We start from the raw sequence: 17938 nt of genomic DNA, 5'->3' as shown, positions 1-17938 counted from the left end.
ATACAAATGCTACAAAATAAATAAATGTTTAATACAATTTAAAATATTATATTGCTTTGATATAAAGTGAAGAGTTTTAAAATGAGAATATAAGATTTGATCTCGTCTTCCTTTTGTGTAACAGTCTGCTAAATTTCTAGGGAAAATAATAAAAGTCTCAGCTCCCATCCAATAATGCACTTGTTTGAGATAAATGAACCAGTAGCATACCTCTCAAAGAGACACAGAACTTTTGCATTTTATGGAAAGAAATCTCTTGTTTCAAATTCTGAGATTCTGATAAGGATCAACGCAGCAGTCTCCCATGTATTTACATCTACATTAATTTCATTATTGTTGGCCAGGGAATATATATCAATCTTTTTCGTGACTTGGCTTTCCTGGATGCAACTATTAGGAAAGCTACTGTAAAGATACTTTTTAGAGAGAGAATTTAGGAATTACTTTAAAAACCATAACCGCAATGTTAGAGGTGGAAAAATCTTCAGTCTATATAGTAACTCTTTTTGGTTTTACATAGCACAGGAAAGCGAATGCTACATACCTGTAGAAGGTATTCTCCGAGGACAGCAGGCTGATTGTTCTCACTGATGGGTGACGTCCACGGCAGCCCCTCCAATCGGAAACTTCACTAGCAAAGTCCTTTGCTAGCCCTCGCGCGCCCGCGCGCACCGCGCATGCGCGGCCGTCTTCCCGCCCGAAACCGGCTCGAGCCGGCCAGTCCAGTATGTAGCAAGACAATACACTTCAAGGGAAGACACAACTCCAAAGGGGAGGCGGGCGGGTTTGTGAGAACAATCAGCCTGCTGTCCTCGGAGAATACCTTCTACAGGTATGTAGCATTCGCTTTCTCCGAGGACAAGCAGGCTGCTTGTTCTCACTGATGGGGTATCCCTAGCCCCCAGGCTCACTCAAAACAACAACCATGGTCAATTGGACCTCGCAACGGCGAGGACATAACTGAGATTGACCTAAAAAATTTACCAACTAACTGAGAGTGCAGCCTGGAACAGAACAAACAGGGCCCTCGGGGGGTGGAGTTGGATCCTAAAGCCCAAACAGGTTCTGAAGAACTGACTGCCCGAACCGACTGTCGCGTCGGGTATCCTGCTGCAGGCAGTAATGAGATGTGAATGTGTGGACAGATGACCACGTCGCAGCTTTGCAAATTTCTTCAATGGAGGCTGACTTCAAGTGGGCTACCGACGCAGCCATGGCTCTGACATTATGAGCCGTGACATGACCCTCAAGAGCCAGCCCCGCCTGGGCGTAAGTGAAGGAAATGCAATCTGCTAGCCAATTGGATATGGTGCGTTTCCCTACAGCCACTCCCCTCCTATTGGGGTCAAAAGAAACAAACAATTGGGCGGACTGTCTGGTGGGCTGTGTCCGCTCCAGGTAGAAGGCCAATGCTCTCTTGCAGTCCAATGTGTGCAGCTGACGTTCAGCAGGGCAGGAATGAGGACGGGGAAAGAATGTTGGCAAGACAATTGACTGGTTCAGATGGAACTCCGACACGACCTTTGGCAGAAACTTAGGGTGAGTGCGGAGGACTACTCTGTTGTGATGAAATTTGGTGTAAGGGGCCTGGGCTACCAGGGCCTGAAGCTCGCTGACTCTACGAGCCGAAGTAACTGCCACCAAGAAAATGACCTTCCAGGTCAAGTACTTCGGATGGCAGGAATTCAGTGGCTCAAAAGGAGGTTTCATCAGCTGGGTGAGAACGACATTGAGATCCCATGACACTGTAGGAGGCTTGACAGGGGGCTTTGACAAAAGCAAACCTCTCATGAAGCGAACAACTAAAGGCTGTCCTGAGATCGGCTTACCTTCCACTTGGTAATGGTATGCACTGATTGCACTAAGGTGAACCCTTACGGAGTTGGTCTTGAGACCAGACTCAGACAAGTGCAGAAGGTATTCAAGCAGGGTCTGTGTAGGACAAGAGCGAGGATCTAGGGCCTTGCTGTCACACCAGACGGCAAACCTCCTCCAATGAAAGAAGTAACTTCTCTTAGTGGAGTCTTTCCTGGAAGCAAGCAAGATGCGGGAGACACCCTCTAGCAGACCCAAAGAGGCAAAGTCTACGCCCTCAACATCCAGGCCGTGAGAGCCAGGGACTGGAGGTTGGGATGCAGAAGAGCCCCGTCGTCCTGCGTGATGAGGGTCGGAAAACACTCCAATCTCCACGGTTCTTCGGAGGATAACTCCAGAAGAAGAGGGAACCAGATCTGACGCGGCCAAAAGGGAGCAATCAGAATCATGGTGCCTCGGTCTTGCTTGAGTTTCAACAAAGTCTTCCCCACCAGAGGTATGGGAGGATAAGCATACAGCAGACCTTCCCCCAATCCAGGAGGAAGGCATCCGACGCCAGTCTGCCGTGGGCCTGAAGCCTGGAACAGAACTGAGGGACCTTGTGGTTCACTTGAGATGCGAAGAGATCCACCAGGGGGGTGCCCCACGCCTGGAAGATCTGTCGCACCACATGGGAATTGAGCGACCACTCGTGAGGTTGCATAATCCTGCTCAACCTGTCGGCCAGACTGTTGTTTACGCCTGCCAGATATGTGGCTTGGAGCACCATGCCCTGACGGCGAGCCCAGAGCCACATGCTGACGGCTTCCTGACACAGGGGGCGAGATCCGGTGCCCCCCTGCTTGTTGACATAGTACATGGCAACCTGATTGTCTGTCTGCATTTGGATAATTTGGTGGGACAGCCGATCTCTGAAAGCCTTCAGAGCGTTCCAGATCGCTCGCAACTCCAGAAGATTGATCTGTAGATCGCGTTCTTGGAGGGACCAACTTCCTTGGGTGTGAAGCCCATCGACATGAGCTCCCCATCCCAGGAGAGACGCATCCGTGGTCAGCACTTTTTGTGGCTGAGGAATTTGGAAGGGACGTCCCAGAGTCAAATTGGAGCAAATCGTCCACCAAAACAGGGATTCGAGAAAACTCGTGGACAGGTGGATCACGTCCTCTAGACCCCCAGCGGCCTGATACCACTGGGAGGCTAGGGTCCATTGAGCAGATCTCATGTGAAGGCTGTCATAAACTCCTCTGGCCAGGAATTTTCTGCACGCCTTCAGCTGCCTGACCACCTCCTGAAAAGGCTTGGCTTGCTCAGGGGGAAGAGCATCAACCAAGCCCGCCAACTGCCGCACATTGTTCCGCATGTGTATGCTCGTGTAGAGCTGGTAGGACTGGATCTTGGACACGAGCATAGAGGAATGGTAGGCCTTCCTCCCAAAGGAGTCTAAGGTTCTAGCGTCCTTGCCCGTCTTTTCCACAAGGAAGTACCTGGAATAGAATCCCAGCCCTTCTTGCCCGGATCGAAGCATGTTCCCTAGAACTCTTAGCCTTCTTTAGGGCCAAATCCACAACTCCAGAGTCATGAGGCAACTGAGTGCGCATCAGCTCTGGGTCCCCATGGATCCGGTACTGGGACTCGATCTTCTTGGGAATGTGGGGATTAGTTAATGGCTTGGTCCAGTTCGCAAGCAATGTCTTCTTCAGGACATGGTGCAAGGGAACAGTGGACGCTTCCTTAGGTGGAGAAGGATAGTCCAGGAGCTCAAACATTTCAGCCCTGGGCTCGTCCTCCACAACCACCGGGAAGGGGATGGCCGTAGACATCTCCCGGACAAAGGAAGCGAAAGACAGACTCTCGGGAGGAGAAAGCTGTCTCTCAGGAGAGGGAGTGGGATCAGACGGAAGACCCTCAGACTCCTCGTCAGAGAAATATCTGGGATCTTCCTCTTCCTCCCACGAGGCCTCACCCTCGGTGTCAGACACGAGTTCCCGGACCTGTGTCTGCAACCTCGCCCTGCTCGCCTCCGTGGAACCCCCGTCCACGATGGGGGCGTCGAGAGGTAGACTCCCTTGCCCGCATCGGCGAAGCTCCCTCCGCCGACGTGGTCGGGGAGCCTTCCTGGGAGGTGGCCGCGGTCGGCACCGCACGCGGTACCGACGTCGGGGACCTCAACCTGGGCGATGGGCCAGCCGGCGCCACGCTCGACGGTACCGGAGGCGCAAGCACCGCCGGTACCGGAGGGGTAGGGCGCAACAGCTCTCCCAGAATCTCTGGGAGAACGGCCCGGAGGCTCTCGTTTAGAGTGGCTGCAGAGAAAGGCTGAGAGGTCGATGCAGGCGTCGACGTCAGTACCTGTTCCGGGCGTGGAGGCTGTTCCGGGCTGTCCAGAGCGGAGCGCATCGACACCTCTTGAACAGAGGGTGAGCGGTCCTCTCGGTGCCGATGCCTGCTGGGTGCCGAATCCCTCGGCGACCCAGAGCTCTCGGTGCCGACACGGGGAGGAGACCGGTGTCGATGCTTCTTCGATTTCTTCCGAAGCATGTCACCAGAGCTCCCCGGCACCGACGAGGAGGACGTCGAATCCATCCGTCGCTTCCTCGGGGCCGAGACTGAAGAAGGTCGATCTCGGGGGGGCTGTACCGCAGGAGCCCTCAGGGTAGGCGGAGACCCACCCGAGGGCTCACCGCCACCAGCAGGGGAATGGACAGCCCTCACCTGCACTCCACCCGATGCACCACCGTCCGACGACATCAGCAGACGAGGTCCTGGTACCACCGACGTCGATGCAGCTATCCGATGTCTCGGCGCCGATGCAGGGGCCCGATGCACTCGATGCAGGGGCGGCCGAGGAAGATGGTCTGGACGCTGACGACGTCGATGCACTCGAAGATCCCGGTGCCGATGCCGACGAAGAGCCCGAGAACAACACGTTCCACTGGGCTAGTCTCGCTACCTGAGTCCGCCTTTGAAGCAGGGAACACAGACTGCAGTTCTGAGGGCGGTGCTCGGCCCCCAGACACTGAAGACACGACGAGTGTCGATCAGTGAGCGAGATAACCCGGGCGCACTGGGTGCACTTCTTGAAGCCGCTGGAAGGCTTCGATGTCATGGGCGGAAAAATCACGCCGGCGAAATCAAAAGCCGAAATGGCGAAATTTGAAGCACCAAAATTTAGAGGGAGAAAAATCTCGACCGAGGCCAAAAAGAGGCCTACCCCGACGACGAAAGAAAACTTACCGGGGCAAAAAGCTGGAAGTACGGGGAGGATTTACACGAAACCCGGCGGGGGGTTTCCGGAGCACTTCCCGACTAAGAGAAAACTTTCCCGAAGGAAAAAAAACACGCTCAAAATAAATTGGACGCGCGAGGTCGACTTTCCGGGGCTCGACACGGCGAAAACACGACCGTACCGAGTGCGGACAAAAGAAGACTGGCCGGCTCGAGCCGGTTTCGGGCGGGAAGACGGCCGCGCATGCGCGGTGCGCGCGGGCGCGCGAGGGCTAGCAAAGGACTTTGCTAGTGAAGTTTCCGATTGGAGGGGCTGCCGTGGACGTCACCCATCAGTGAGAACAAGCAGCCTGCTTGTCCTCGGAGAACTTAAGGTACACGGATTCAGGATGTATTTTTGGTTTAGTATGTTTAGGACAGAAATTTGTGCTGCCATGAAACTGTGTCCTCAAAGAGTGCAAGCCAAATTTGATTTCAGGATTTCCACAATGAATACATATGAGATGTATCTGAATGCCTTGCCTCCACTGTATGCAAATATATTTCATGCATACTCATTGTGGAAATTCTGAAAAGCTTGAGGACTTGCATCAGGGAGCAAGGTGCATGGAATGGAAGTCTGATCTTCACGCAAGGTCAGGACAGCTGTTACTCATACAGCCATTTCAGACTGGTTGTGTTTAGGAATATCACACAACCTACAAAATCCACACATAGCATCTTCAAGCAGGTAAAAGCTGCTTCAGTCTCACATGTGATGGTTTTCTGGGAAAAACCTTAAACAGCAACTGGTAACGAGAGGTATCATGCTACACATTATCCTCCAGATAAAGGAGCCAAGTCATACAGCACTCATGAATGCAACATAAAGAAAATCTTAATAGGATTATTATGAAATACAATGTAGCATTAATTACCAATTTCATGGAATATTGTCCACAATATTTAAAATATTTGTTCAGTTCATTTTTGTCTAATATGAAGACAATGGTTATCAATACAAATAAACTGTGAAGATTTATTTTTGGCCTTATTCCTTCCCTCTCCTTGACGAGATTAACTCTGAAATATATCTACACAGCAGTGAAGGAAGTAAGATTCTGAAATATTATTACCTTAGTTGCAGAGTATTTATTTACACCATACACCATGGCAAACAATGGTATGTTTGCAACCAAAACAGCACATTCTGTACTTGCAGACAAAGTGTCATGAGGGGATACTTCCAGTCTCTGACAATACAGGAGTTGCTTATATCTGTTCTGCTGAAGTTTCAACAGGGCGGTACACAACCAGAAGCCCTGCATGTTGACTAGGAAGAAACGCATTTAACTAAAATACTACCAAGATCAAGAGCCTTGAAGAAAACAGTACCATGAAACAATGGTCAAGAATGTCTCCCAATAAAATGTGAGGCCTACCTTGCCATCAGCACAGCCATGATGCTTTATTTGGTACATTCTCAACAGTAAGAACCAGACCACAATGTAGCACTTTCCACATTAGCAACCTCAGTGCTAACTTCAAGCGTCTTTTTCACCAAGGCAAAGAGTGAATCTCATTGTTATATATTATTATGTAACATCCCTGAGCTTGGTTTTCGAGAATTATTCTCCTCAAACAGAAAATCATGAAACAAATAATTAGGAACCATGGACTTCAACAGTCTCTCACAAAATTGTTACCTTCTGCAGTGTCTGTAAATTCTTTCTTCAGGTTCCTTATTTCCTGTACACTATTTTCCAAGTTTGTACCCTCAGTTTTCTCCTTTTCACTCCGGTTACTTCTGTTTAAAACCTATACAAAATGTTTGCACAAATTTACTCATCTACAACATGTCAAGTAAGCCTTAAAATATTTTAATGATGCTATTTTCACAATTAGTTTCATAGATACTATCATTTATATGCCAGGAGTTGAAACTAGTCAAAAAGCTAGTATGCCTAGACAAGGGCAGAACAGCATGACACATGGGGTCCATAAAGATTTCTACCTCACTTTATTCCCCCTCCCCATGCACACTTTTACCATCATGTGGGCATTTAAGCACCAAGGAACTTGGAATTACTAAACAAGTCAGAGTGAACCCAAAACAAAGTTGCTCAGGATTGTCAGGAGCACTTCCAACCATTCTATTCTGTGACTCAGCCTCTTCTCTCGGTGCTGCAGCTTCAATACTCATGCTAGCCTCACAATTAAAGTTCCAGCATCTAGCTGAGGTCACTGACTTCTGCTAACAGCCAAAGAATAGAATGACTGCCTGGATTTGGTGAGAAGAGGGCCAAGTATATTTTCCCACTACTTTTATTGATATTGGTTTGCTTTTTAAACTGTTTGTTTTTTTTTTTTTAGAATTTTGCTGTATATTTGATTACATTTTTTCATTATGTTGTTCCATGCTTTGAGTTTTCCCTGGAAAGGAAGGTTATACTGTAAATGTTTGAAATGAATGACTGACTAAAGAGGAAGAAGCGGGCACATACAGGAGAGGATGGATTCGTATGTGGAAAGGGAAATATACAGGAAAATGAGAAGTACAAAAAGATATAGAAATGCCTAGGAAGAGAAAATAGGGGGGTATGATAAAATTAAGACACATACAGAAACAAACTGTAAAAAAAAATGCAAGAAGAGACAGAAGAAATGTATGCAGAGGGATGAGGCACAAGGCATTAGTTCTTTTTTCACTGTTGTATAATGGATTACAGATACAGTATTTTCTATCTTCCCCAGATTACCACATGGAGAAAGCAGTTAGGCAATGACAAACAGCTAAGACTCAATGGACTGCTAGTTTTCTTAATCACCTATACCAAGCAAAATAACATAAAATAGGAGACAAAAAAGGATAAGAAAAAAATGGGTACATGAGAACAGAGCTGTAGCGAGGGGAGCTGACACCCGGGGCGGGTCGCTGCTGCGCCCCCCCCGGGTGCAGCACAGCGCACCCTCCTTCCGCTGGAGCGCACCCCCCCCCCCCCCCCACCGGAGCACATACCTGCGGCGAGGGACGGGCTGGAGGGCCGATCTGCCCCGACTGCACGTTGTTGGGGGGTGTCGGCTCCGCGCTGGTTCACTGCTCTCTCTGTCCCGGAACAGGAAGTAACCTGTTCCGGGGCAGAGAGGGCAGTGCACCAGCACGGAGCCGACACCCCCCAGCGGCGTGCACCTGGGGCGGACCGCCCCCCCCCCCCCGCCTACGCCACTGCATGAGAAGACAGACAAATGGAGATGGGGAAGTGATAGTTTGTAGGTGAAAACTAGGGGCCCTGTTTACTAAGATGTGCTAGCATTTTAGGCACTTGCTAAAAATTAGCACATGCTGTCTAGACGCCCATAGGAATATTACACTTCAAGAAATAATTCATTTTACAGGCTTACAAACCCAGGGCCCCTTTTACAAAGTGGCGGTAAGCCCAACGTGGGCTTAACGCTAGCTAAACAGGAAGTACTGCTGGGCTACTGCAGTAGCCCGGCGGTACTTCCCACCCCTAGCATTCCATCATATCCGGCAATACAAAAATATATTTATTTTTGTAGCGCCGGAGTGTACCCAGTGGTAATTGGGCAGTGCCGCGTGCTGCTCGGTTACCTTTGGATTACTGCGGGAGCCCCTACCGCCACCTCAATGGGTGGCAGTAAGGGCTCTCCCCCACCCCCCCGAATGGCCGCATGGCAAGTGTTTTACTTGCTGCATGGCCATTTCCTACAGGAAAGAGAGACTTTCCTTTTAAAGTTCCTGATTGAAGGGCTCTGGAAGAAATTCTGGAGTATGACCCTTGTGCTGGGATTTTCATCACAGTTACTGGACTGTACAAATTTGGAGGGGGATATAAAATGGGGAGGGGGAATCAGAGTAGTTGCAAATGAAGGCTCACGGCACCAAATATCAATGCTGGTCCCAATTGAACTAAAAGTTCAAAGGAGAAGGGGAAAACCACCAGGTCAAAAGAAAAAAAGTGGTAGAAAGGTGGAACCGCAAAACAAACAAGGCAAAGAGAAAAGGAGCAGATTTTTATTGGAGCTAAATGAAGTAAAACACCCGGCCAAGAAAAGCAAGAGACAGGATAAAAACAATGAACAGTGAAATGGAGAATTAAAGAAGCAATATAATGGTTAGAGAAATATTTAGTAACATAGAGGCATATTTTCAAAGCACTTGGCCTTCCAAAGTTCCATAGAAACCTAAGGAACTTTGGAAGGCTAAGTGCTTTGAAAATATGCTCTATAGTAACATAGTAGATGACGGCAGAAAAAGACCTGCACGGTCCATCCAGTCTTCCCAACAAGATAATTTCACGTGTGCTACTTTTTGTATATACCTTACCTTGATTTGTATCTGCCATTTTGTCAGGGCACAGACCGTATAAGTCTGCCCAGCACTAGCCCCGCCTCCAAACCACCAGCCCCGCCTCCCACCACCGGCTCTGGCACAGACCATAAGTCTGCCCAGAACTATCCCCGCCTCCTCACTGATGGGGTATCCCTAGCCCCCAGGCTCACTCAAAACAACAAAGAAAGGTCAATTGGGCCTCGCAACAGCGAGGACATAACAAGGATTGACCTATGAAGAAAACCACTGAATTTGGATAAACATGCATTATTATGAAAGGATTTAATAAAACAATGACAACAGCCATGCTCTATGGCTGCCCGGTGTGATATACCCTCTGCACAGGTAACAGAAACAACTAGGCAGCCTGCATAGGACATACAGTGGTGGAAATAAGTATTTGATCCCTTGCTGATTTTGTAAGTTTGCCCACTGACAAAGACATGAGCAGCCCATAATTGAAGGGTAGGTTATTGGTAACAGTGAGAGATAGCACATCACAAATTAAATCCGGAAAATCACATTGTGGAAAGTATATGAATTTATTTGCATTCTGCAGAGGGAAATAAGTATTTGATCCCCCACCAACCAGTAAGAGATCTGGCCCCTACAGACCAGGTAGATGCTCCAAATCAACTCGTTACCTGCATGACAGACAGCTGTCGGCAATGGTCACCTGTATGAAAGACACCTGTCCACAGACTCAGTGAATCAGTCAGACTCTAACCTCTACAAAATGGCCAAGAGCAAGGAGCTGTCTAAGGATGTCAGGGACAAGATCATACACCTGCACAAGGCTGGAATGGGCTACAAAACCATCAGTAAGACGCTGGGCGAGAAGGAGACAACTGTTGGTGCCATAGTAAGAAAATGGAAGAAGTACAAAATGACTGTCAATCGACAAAGATCTGGGGCTCCACGCAAAATCTCACCTCGTGGGGTATCCTTGATCATGAGGAAGGTTAGAAATCAGCCTACAACTACAAGGGGGGAACTTGTCAATGATCTCAAGGCAGCTGGGACCACTGTCACCACGAAAACCATTGGTAACACATTACGACATAACGGATTGCAATCCTGCAGTGCCCGCAAGGTCCCCCTGCTCCGGAAGGCACATGTGACGGCCCGTCTGAAGTTTGCCAGTGAACACCTGGATGATGCCGAGAGTGATTGGGAGAAGGTGCTGTGGTCAGATGAGACAAAAATTGAGCTCTTTGGCATGAACTCAACTCGCCGTGTTTGGAGGAAGAGAAATGCTGCCTATGACCCAAAGAACACCGTCCCCACGGTCAAGCATGGAGGTGGAAATGTTATGTTTTGGGGGTGTTTCTCTGCTAAGGGCACAGGACTACTTCACCGCATCAATGGGAGAATGGATGGGGCCATGTACCGTACAATTCTGAGTGACAACCTCCTTCCCTCCGCCAGGGCCTTAAAAATGGGTCGTGGCTGGGTCTTCCAGCACGACAATGACCCAAAACATACAGCCAAGGCAACAAAGGAGTGGCTCAGGAAGAAGCACATTAGGGTCATGGAGTGGCCTAGCCAGTCACCAGACCTTAATCCCATTGAAAACTTATGGAGGGAGCTGAAGCTGCGAGTTGCCAAGCGACAGCCCAGAACTCTTAATGATTTAGAGATGATCTGCAAAGAGGAGTGGACCAAAATTCCTCCTGACATGTGTGCAAACCTCATCATCAACTACAGAAGACGTCTGACCGCTGTGCTTGCCAACAAGGGTTTTGCCACCAAGTATTAGGTCTTGTTTGCCAGAGGGATTAAATACTTATTTCCCTCTGCAGAATGCAAATAAATTCATATACTTTCCACAATGTGATTTTCCGGATTTAATTTGTGATGTGCTATCTCTCACTGTTACCAATAACCTACCCTTCAATTATGGGCTGCTCATGTCTTTGTCAGTGGGCAAACTTACAAAATCAGCAAGGGATCAAATACTTATTTCCACCACTGTATGCATGAGGCATATTTTCAAAGCACTTAGCCTTCCAAAGTTCCATAGGTTTCTATGGAACTTTGGAAGGCTAAGTGCTTTGAAAATGAGCCCTCTTGGTCTTTTTACTGTTGGCAGCGCCTTTGTTTCAGTGTTTAGTAGAAAAGAAGTCTGTGGACTGCCCTCTTTTATCAAAAACTATTAACCTCTGCATTTAGTGGGAATGGAGGAGTAGCTCAATGATTAGAGCAGCAGGCGGGCCCAGGTTCAAATCCCTACCAGCTACTTGTGACTTTGGGTAAGTCACTTAAGAATCCTTTTACTTAGCTGCCTTAAGTGCTAATGTGTGTCTAACGCAACAAAAAATAGCCTAACGTGGGACATGCTAAAGCATCATGTTAGTTTTGGAATGTCTGTGCAGTAGTTGAACGGTAAATTATTTAAAAAAAATTTTTTATGGGGTATGTCAGGGGTGGAGAGTGGACGCTCCTGCACTAACCAGCAAGTGATTTTACATTACCACACACTAACACACTTCCAAGAAGCAGAATAATGCAGTTTGTAATGCTGATCACAAGCTGTATTATTCCTCTATCGAGGAAGTCATTAACCTGCAGTACTGTTTTTTCTTTAGTTTTATTGTGACTCTTTCACTTACTTTCAATTAAAAATAGACTTTTGAAAAACACCCCTCAGGATATTTTTGCTATGATGCACACAAAACATAAAAATGTAAAATTAATTAGTTAATTTAAAAAAAATAAATAAAAAGGACCTGTTTCATCTTGTTGTTTTCCTCTATATATTTTCTGACAGCTTCATTGGTGTTTTCTACTTGTGTTTTCAGAGCCACGGTACTTCCCATCTCTGTGGCCAGTTGGGTAATAAGAATAATAACACGTCTTAACACACTAGGAAAGAAACATAATATATTTTTAATTACATGTATAATTAATGGGGGTCAATATCCAAAGCCATTTAACTAGACCGACCGGGCCAAACCTGGACAGTAGCACAAAAATGAATAGTGCTGCAGCGGTCTGACACAACAGGGGTGAAGTTGGAAGTTACTCGGGAATTGCTAATATTCAGCAGTGCTTCATGGATATCTATCTAGTTAACTTAGGGCAGCAAAAAGGCTGTCCTAACTGAAGCAAGGTAGTGCCACTGAGTATCGCTGGTACCCGAGTAACACTCAGCAGGCTGCCAAGCAGGATATTCAATGCCAGTACCTGGATAGGAGCTGTGCCTAGGGAAATGCTGACTGCTGTTGGCTGAATATTACTTCCAATAATTCTGTCTGTATTATCAAATTTGTCATTATTCTAAGAAAATGTCAGTAAAAGAAATCATTTATGTGTAAATCGTCTTTATTCATGGCTCTGCAGTGCTAACAAGAAAAAAAAATGCAAGTACTAACAGACAAAAGTACTGTTTACACATCAAAACCAACAAAGAAACTTGTCAATTTCCAAAAATACAACATTTCTATCCCATCCCCTCCCCAAAACATTTAAATATATAGACTTTCTAGGCACAGCTTTTGTTGGCTTTTCTTGTCCTATGTGAGAAAGGCATCTACACTGCAAGATTTGTAGTCTCCTGGCTATCTAGATACTATAGGCACAGCCATGGCTTTCTGAACTTATCATAATTCTGCAGCAATTATGAGGGGCATTTGCACTATATATATATATATATATATTTTTTTTAGGTTTTAAAAATTAAATTTACTTGACAGTTCTTGCACTTCCAATTACTGCAATTTATATGATTTTTGGGGGTGTGGGGAGGAATTGTGCTGGAAGGAAATAGGGAACAAAAGGGGATGAGGTGGGAGAAGGGGAGGGAGAGATCTCAGAGAAGAAAAACAGAGAAAGAATTTCAGGTGGGGGGGGGGGGGCAAAGGAATTAGGAAGCAGAGAGAAGCAGGGTAGGGGATAGAGATGGGGAAGGGAAGAGTAAGAAGTCATCCTGGTTTGAGCAAGGGGATCTGGGATCAAGAGGGTGGAAATGATTCCCTCATACCCCCAACTTTTCTAATCCCCTCACTCTCTGCCCTCTACAGGCCTGGTCTCCCTGCTTAGTTTGGGGGTGCCCTTGGCTATAGCAGTCATATTTGCAGTGAACCAATTTGTCACCAGGGGTAGGGGTGGGAGTGGGGAGGGCAAAATACTGACGACATAAGCCTGTGTCCATCGCTGTTCCTCTCCATCCTTGGTCACAAAGGTTCTTCTCAGTGGAGTAGCCTAATGGTTTGTGCACTGGCCCGAGAACCAGGGGAACTGCGCTCGATTCCCATTGCAGTTCCTTGAAAATATGGGCAAGTCACTTAACCCTCCATTGCCCCAGGTACAAAATAAATACCTATATATAATATGTAAATTGCTTTCACCGTACCACAGAAAGGTGCATATCAAATACCATACCCTTTCAGGACTGGGGTACCATCAGGGGTGGCCCTATCATTAGGACAACTGAGGCGAGGGCCACAGGCAGCACTCTTCATGGAGTAGCATCTTGCTGCTGCTGCTGCTGCCGCCCCAACTGCTTGCATCCCTCCTTCCTCCTGGGCTGAACCTCTCCTTTCCACCCCACACCCAGCCGCAGTCTGGCATCTCCCCCTTTATTTGCAATGCTTATACCCCGCGTTTTCCCACTTATTAGCAGGTTTAATGCGGCTTACATAGTATATCAGGTTTACAAAGTAACATAGAATGGATATAGCTGCAATATAGTAAATAAAGAGGTGATCGTTTAGATGAGGATAGGTAAGATAGGCAGGGAGGAGGATGGAAGAGGAAGGGGAGTGGGAGGAGGGTGTGTATTGGGATTTCCTTCTTCAGCTACGTTTTCCAAGTCTACCTTCCTTTTTCGTTTTCCAGAAGTATGTGGTAGCAGCGATTCGCACACGCTGAACTACCACCGGCACTGGCTTCTTCTCTCTGCTGGAGACTGCCTCTGAGGAAACAGGAAGTTACGTCAGAGAGGCAGGCCACAGAAGAGAGAAGCTGCTGGTGCTGACAGCAGGGAGGCATATGGAAATCGCTACTGCTGTCTTTTGGTAAAAAAAAAAAAGGCACACTTGGGGAATGAAGGGGGAAGATGCCACACTGCGGTCAGAAGGGGGAAGAGGGAGTATGAAGGGAGAGATGTTGGACTCAGGGGGAGGGCTACAAAGAAGGAAGGGAGGGAAAGAGAGAGAGAAGTTGGACGAGGATGGGGTAATGGACGGGAAGGAGGGAGAGATATCAGATTCAACAGGAAGGATAGGGGAGACATGGATGAGGATGGTGGGGGAAGAAGGGAGATATGTCAGACCTGAGGAGGGAGCAGAAGGAGAGGGAAAAAGGACAGGGTGGGAGGATGGGGAGAGAAAGATTCAGGAAGAGCAGAAGGGGGAAGAAGAGATGGACTTAAGGGAGGGCAGGAGAGATGGACTCGGGGTAGAAGGGAGAGATGTCAATTGGCGAGAGGGCAGGAGAAATGTCTGACTCAGGAGATGCGGGTTGAAGGGCAGGAAGAAGAGATGTCAGACTTAGGGAGAGAAGGTGGAATGGAGAGATAAGGCTTCGAGCGTGTGGTGGGGGGAGAGAGAGAGAGGAAGGAGATGCTAGGAATGGTGGGTCCATGTGGGAGAACCAATAGGAGGGCTGTCAAGGAAATGAATAGCAGGAGGATAGTGAGTGCAGAGGGTAGACATGTGGTAATAGGGAGCAGATGAAAGATAAAAGGGAATGGGAGGATGGGAAATGAGATGGGAAATGTGAGAGCTAGGGAATGAGAGGAGAAAGAAAGTCGATAAGCAGATGAAAAGGAGGTGAAATTTTAGTGGACAGAGAGGCAGAAAAGAACAGAGGAGAGAGCGCTAAGAGAAATATCAGTATGTCAGAGACAGGTGTAGTACGGGAATGAAACAAGACAAGAAGAGAGAGGAAAAATAGTGGGCAGTGGCTGACGGACACAGAATTAGCAGAAGACAGGAAACTAGAAAAAAGAAACTGGGACCAACGTGATAGAAAAATAAAATGCCCAGACACACAAAGGCAGAATAAAGTGTTTTATTTTTAATTTATTAACTGGAATACGTTAGGTTGTATTTATTTATTTATATTTTGCTCACAACTTTTTCAGTAGTAGCTCAAGGTGAGTTACATTCAGGTACTCTGGATATTTCTCTGTCCCAGGAGGGCTCACAATCTAAGTTTGTACCTGAGGCAATGGAGGGTTAAGTGACTTGCCCAAGATCACAAGGAGCAGCAGTGGGATTTGAAAAATATGCATCACAGATTTCTATTTATTGTGTTCAGTGCAAAAGGAAATGCATTTGTTTTTGCTTCTCCAGTATTGCAGTATATACCGAGATTAACTTCTTGGGATTCCCAGTTCAATTTTTGTCATCGTATTTCTATATCTAATTTGAGATCACTTGTTCTGTATTAGTGAGGGTCTGTCTGTGTTTTGTGTGTGACTGAGGTGTGATATTTGTTTGCATATAGTTCTGTGTTGAGATCTGTAGCAGTCCTATTTGTTCTGTTTTACTTGTAGTAGGCGTTTTGGTATTTTAGGGCCCAGTGTAATAGTTGTAGTACTGCTGGGGAATTCTGCACCACAGTGAAATGCATAATTTATGCAGAATTCTGTACTTGCCTTGCAGAATTTTGCACAGGGAATAGAAGGCAGAAATCAGGTTTCTGACCCCCCTCCCGTTGTAGCACACATCCACAGACTGCTCCAAATTCCCTCTCCACCACTCGGCTTACCCTGTCCTCCAGATCATGTAGCATAAGGAAGAAACAAGCGGTTATACATGAGACCACTTCCTCCTCCTCCTCCTCTGCTGGCCTGGGTCCAACTACTCTATAGTAGAGTCCCACGTGGTTCAAATAAGCACTGGGCCCAGGCCAGCAGAGGAGAAAGAAGTGCTTGGATGTGCCGCTGTTTTTCTTTCTTATGCTACATTATCCGGGAGGAAATATGGTAATGTGGCGGCAAGGACAGAAAGAATACAGAGAGGAAGGGGATGGGGGCTAAGGAGAAAGAAAGAACTAGGGCGTAGAGAAAGCTGGGGGAAGGGTTCAAACTAAGTAAGAGTGGGGAGGGTAGAACCTGAAGCTAAGCTGGAGTGAGGGATAGCTGGGCAAGCTGGAACCTGGAGAGCGATATTAATGGTGAAGGAAGAAGCTGGGGGAGTAGTTAAGCCTTATGAATGGAGAAATTCTGCACAAAAGTTACACAAATAGAGATACAGAATTTTAAAATACTGTGCACAGAATTTCAAAAATGTTTGTGCAGAATTTTCATTTTGCACCAAATTCCTCCAGGAGTAATAAGTAGGGTTCTTGTTGTTTGAATCATAGAATTAGTCCTACTGTTGTATGACATGTTCGCTAAGTGTACGTTGAGTTTGGATTTTCTTTTGGTTTGCATTACACAAAGTAGAGAGATTTATGTTGCTATTACTCCGATGACATGAGAAACAGAATTGTATTGTGACTTTCATAGAGAAATGTCCTAGTTATGATCTGCCCTTGTTGGGGGGAGGTTGGACTTTCGTGGATGCAGAGCATGATTCCATTTAACTCATAGGAACTGCTATATTGTGTTGAACCAAAGGTCCTTGAGGGTCATATATGCAGTGTATCACATATACGGGCATCGTCCATCCGGTGTGCCCTAAATGAAAAGAGGTTAAAAATCATGCAGATCTTTCCAAATTTATACCCCAGATGCACTGGTTGAAAATCTCACTCATTGTCTTCAATAGTCCTTGTGGTGGTGAATGTCACTCTTTGGGATGAGCCACTCTTTTTATATTGTTGTGGTGCATCAGCCTCTTGTGCATTGACCAAAACTTCTGCCAGCTGCTCCTTTCTACAACCTGCTTAGTCTGGTGCCACTAAGTCAGCTATAGAGTGGGGAGCTCCTTTCTTCACTCCAGATGCTCTGGCTGCCGGGACCACATAGCTGCTAAAATCAGAGAGAATCTACTTTCTGTTTCATGTGTGGTACAGGAAGTATTCATTCTCTACTTTCAATTCCTTCACAGTGCCAGTGGTTAGAGTGGATTGAGCTAAGAAAGAAGCTCCCTTCTCTGCAGTGGATTTAGTGTGCTGGGCAGATAAGAGGAGGGGGCTGATGAGACCAGTCTGATGCTGGGGCTCGGTAAAGGGCTGGAGACTAACATGAGGGTAGGTGGGAGATGGACTTGATACAGGGGATGGGAGAAGGACAACAGATACTGTTGTGAGGGGGAAAGAAACATGGGCATATGCAGGGGAAGGTGAAGTTGGAGAGGCACAGAGATGGATAGAAAAATATTGGAGGAGGTGAGTGGATGCTGGGGAAGTAGAGAAGGAAATATGGGTGAGTGGCTGCTGGGGGAAAGGGGAAACAGAGGGCTACAAAGAGTGTTTGAGGGATAAAAGAAGGTGATATAGGTGAGAGGGTAGAAATAAGGGAGGTAAAATGGGGAATGGTAGCCTGAATAAGGGGTTAAGATATAAGAAAGGGACTGGATTTATGTTGGGGGGAGATGAATAACAGGGAGGCGATTAGAGGTAGAGATTGATGAGGTCTGGGAGGCAATGGATACAGGGGCTGGAAATGGG

The 17938-nt window shown here is 47.0% G+C and overlaps 1 protein-coding gene across 1 annotated transcript in view; it reads right to left on the bottom strand.

Annotated features, from left to right (window-relative positions):
• The window catches only part of LOC115479044 (B-cell receptor-associated protein 29-like), a gene marked incomplete at its 5' end in the record, with an annotated part of 95787 nt that overhangs the window by 24688 nt on the left and 53161 nt on the right, over positions 1–17938 (bottom strand). Inside the window, 2 exons of the mRNA XM_030216758.1 lie at positions 6726–6837; positions 12103–12238. Of these exons, the coding sequence (XP_030072618.1) occupies positions 6726–6837; positions 12103–12238 (248 nt within the window). The remainder of the gene's footprint in view (positions 1–6725; positions 6838–12102; positions 12239–17938) is intronic.

The sequence above is a fragment of the Microcaecilia unicolor genome, chromosome 10 (assembly GCF_901765095.1).
Source record: "Microcaecilia unicolor chromosome 10, aMicUni1.1, whole genome shotgun sequence".
NCBI lineage: Eukaryota > Metazoa > Chordata > Amphibia > Gymnophiona > Siphonopidae > Microcaecilia > Microcaecilia unicolor.
Note: the sequence above shows the minus strand (reverse complement) of the source record. Positions and strands in the feature narration are given on the sequence as shown.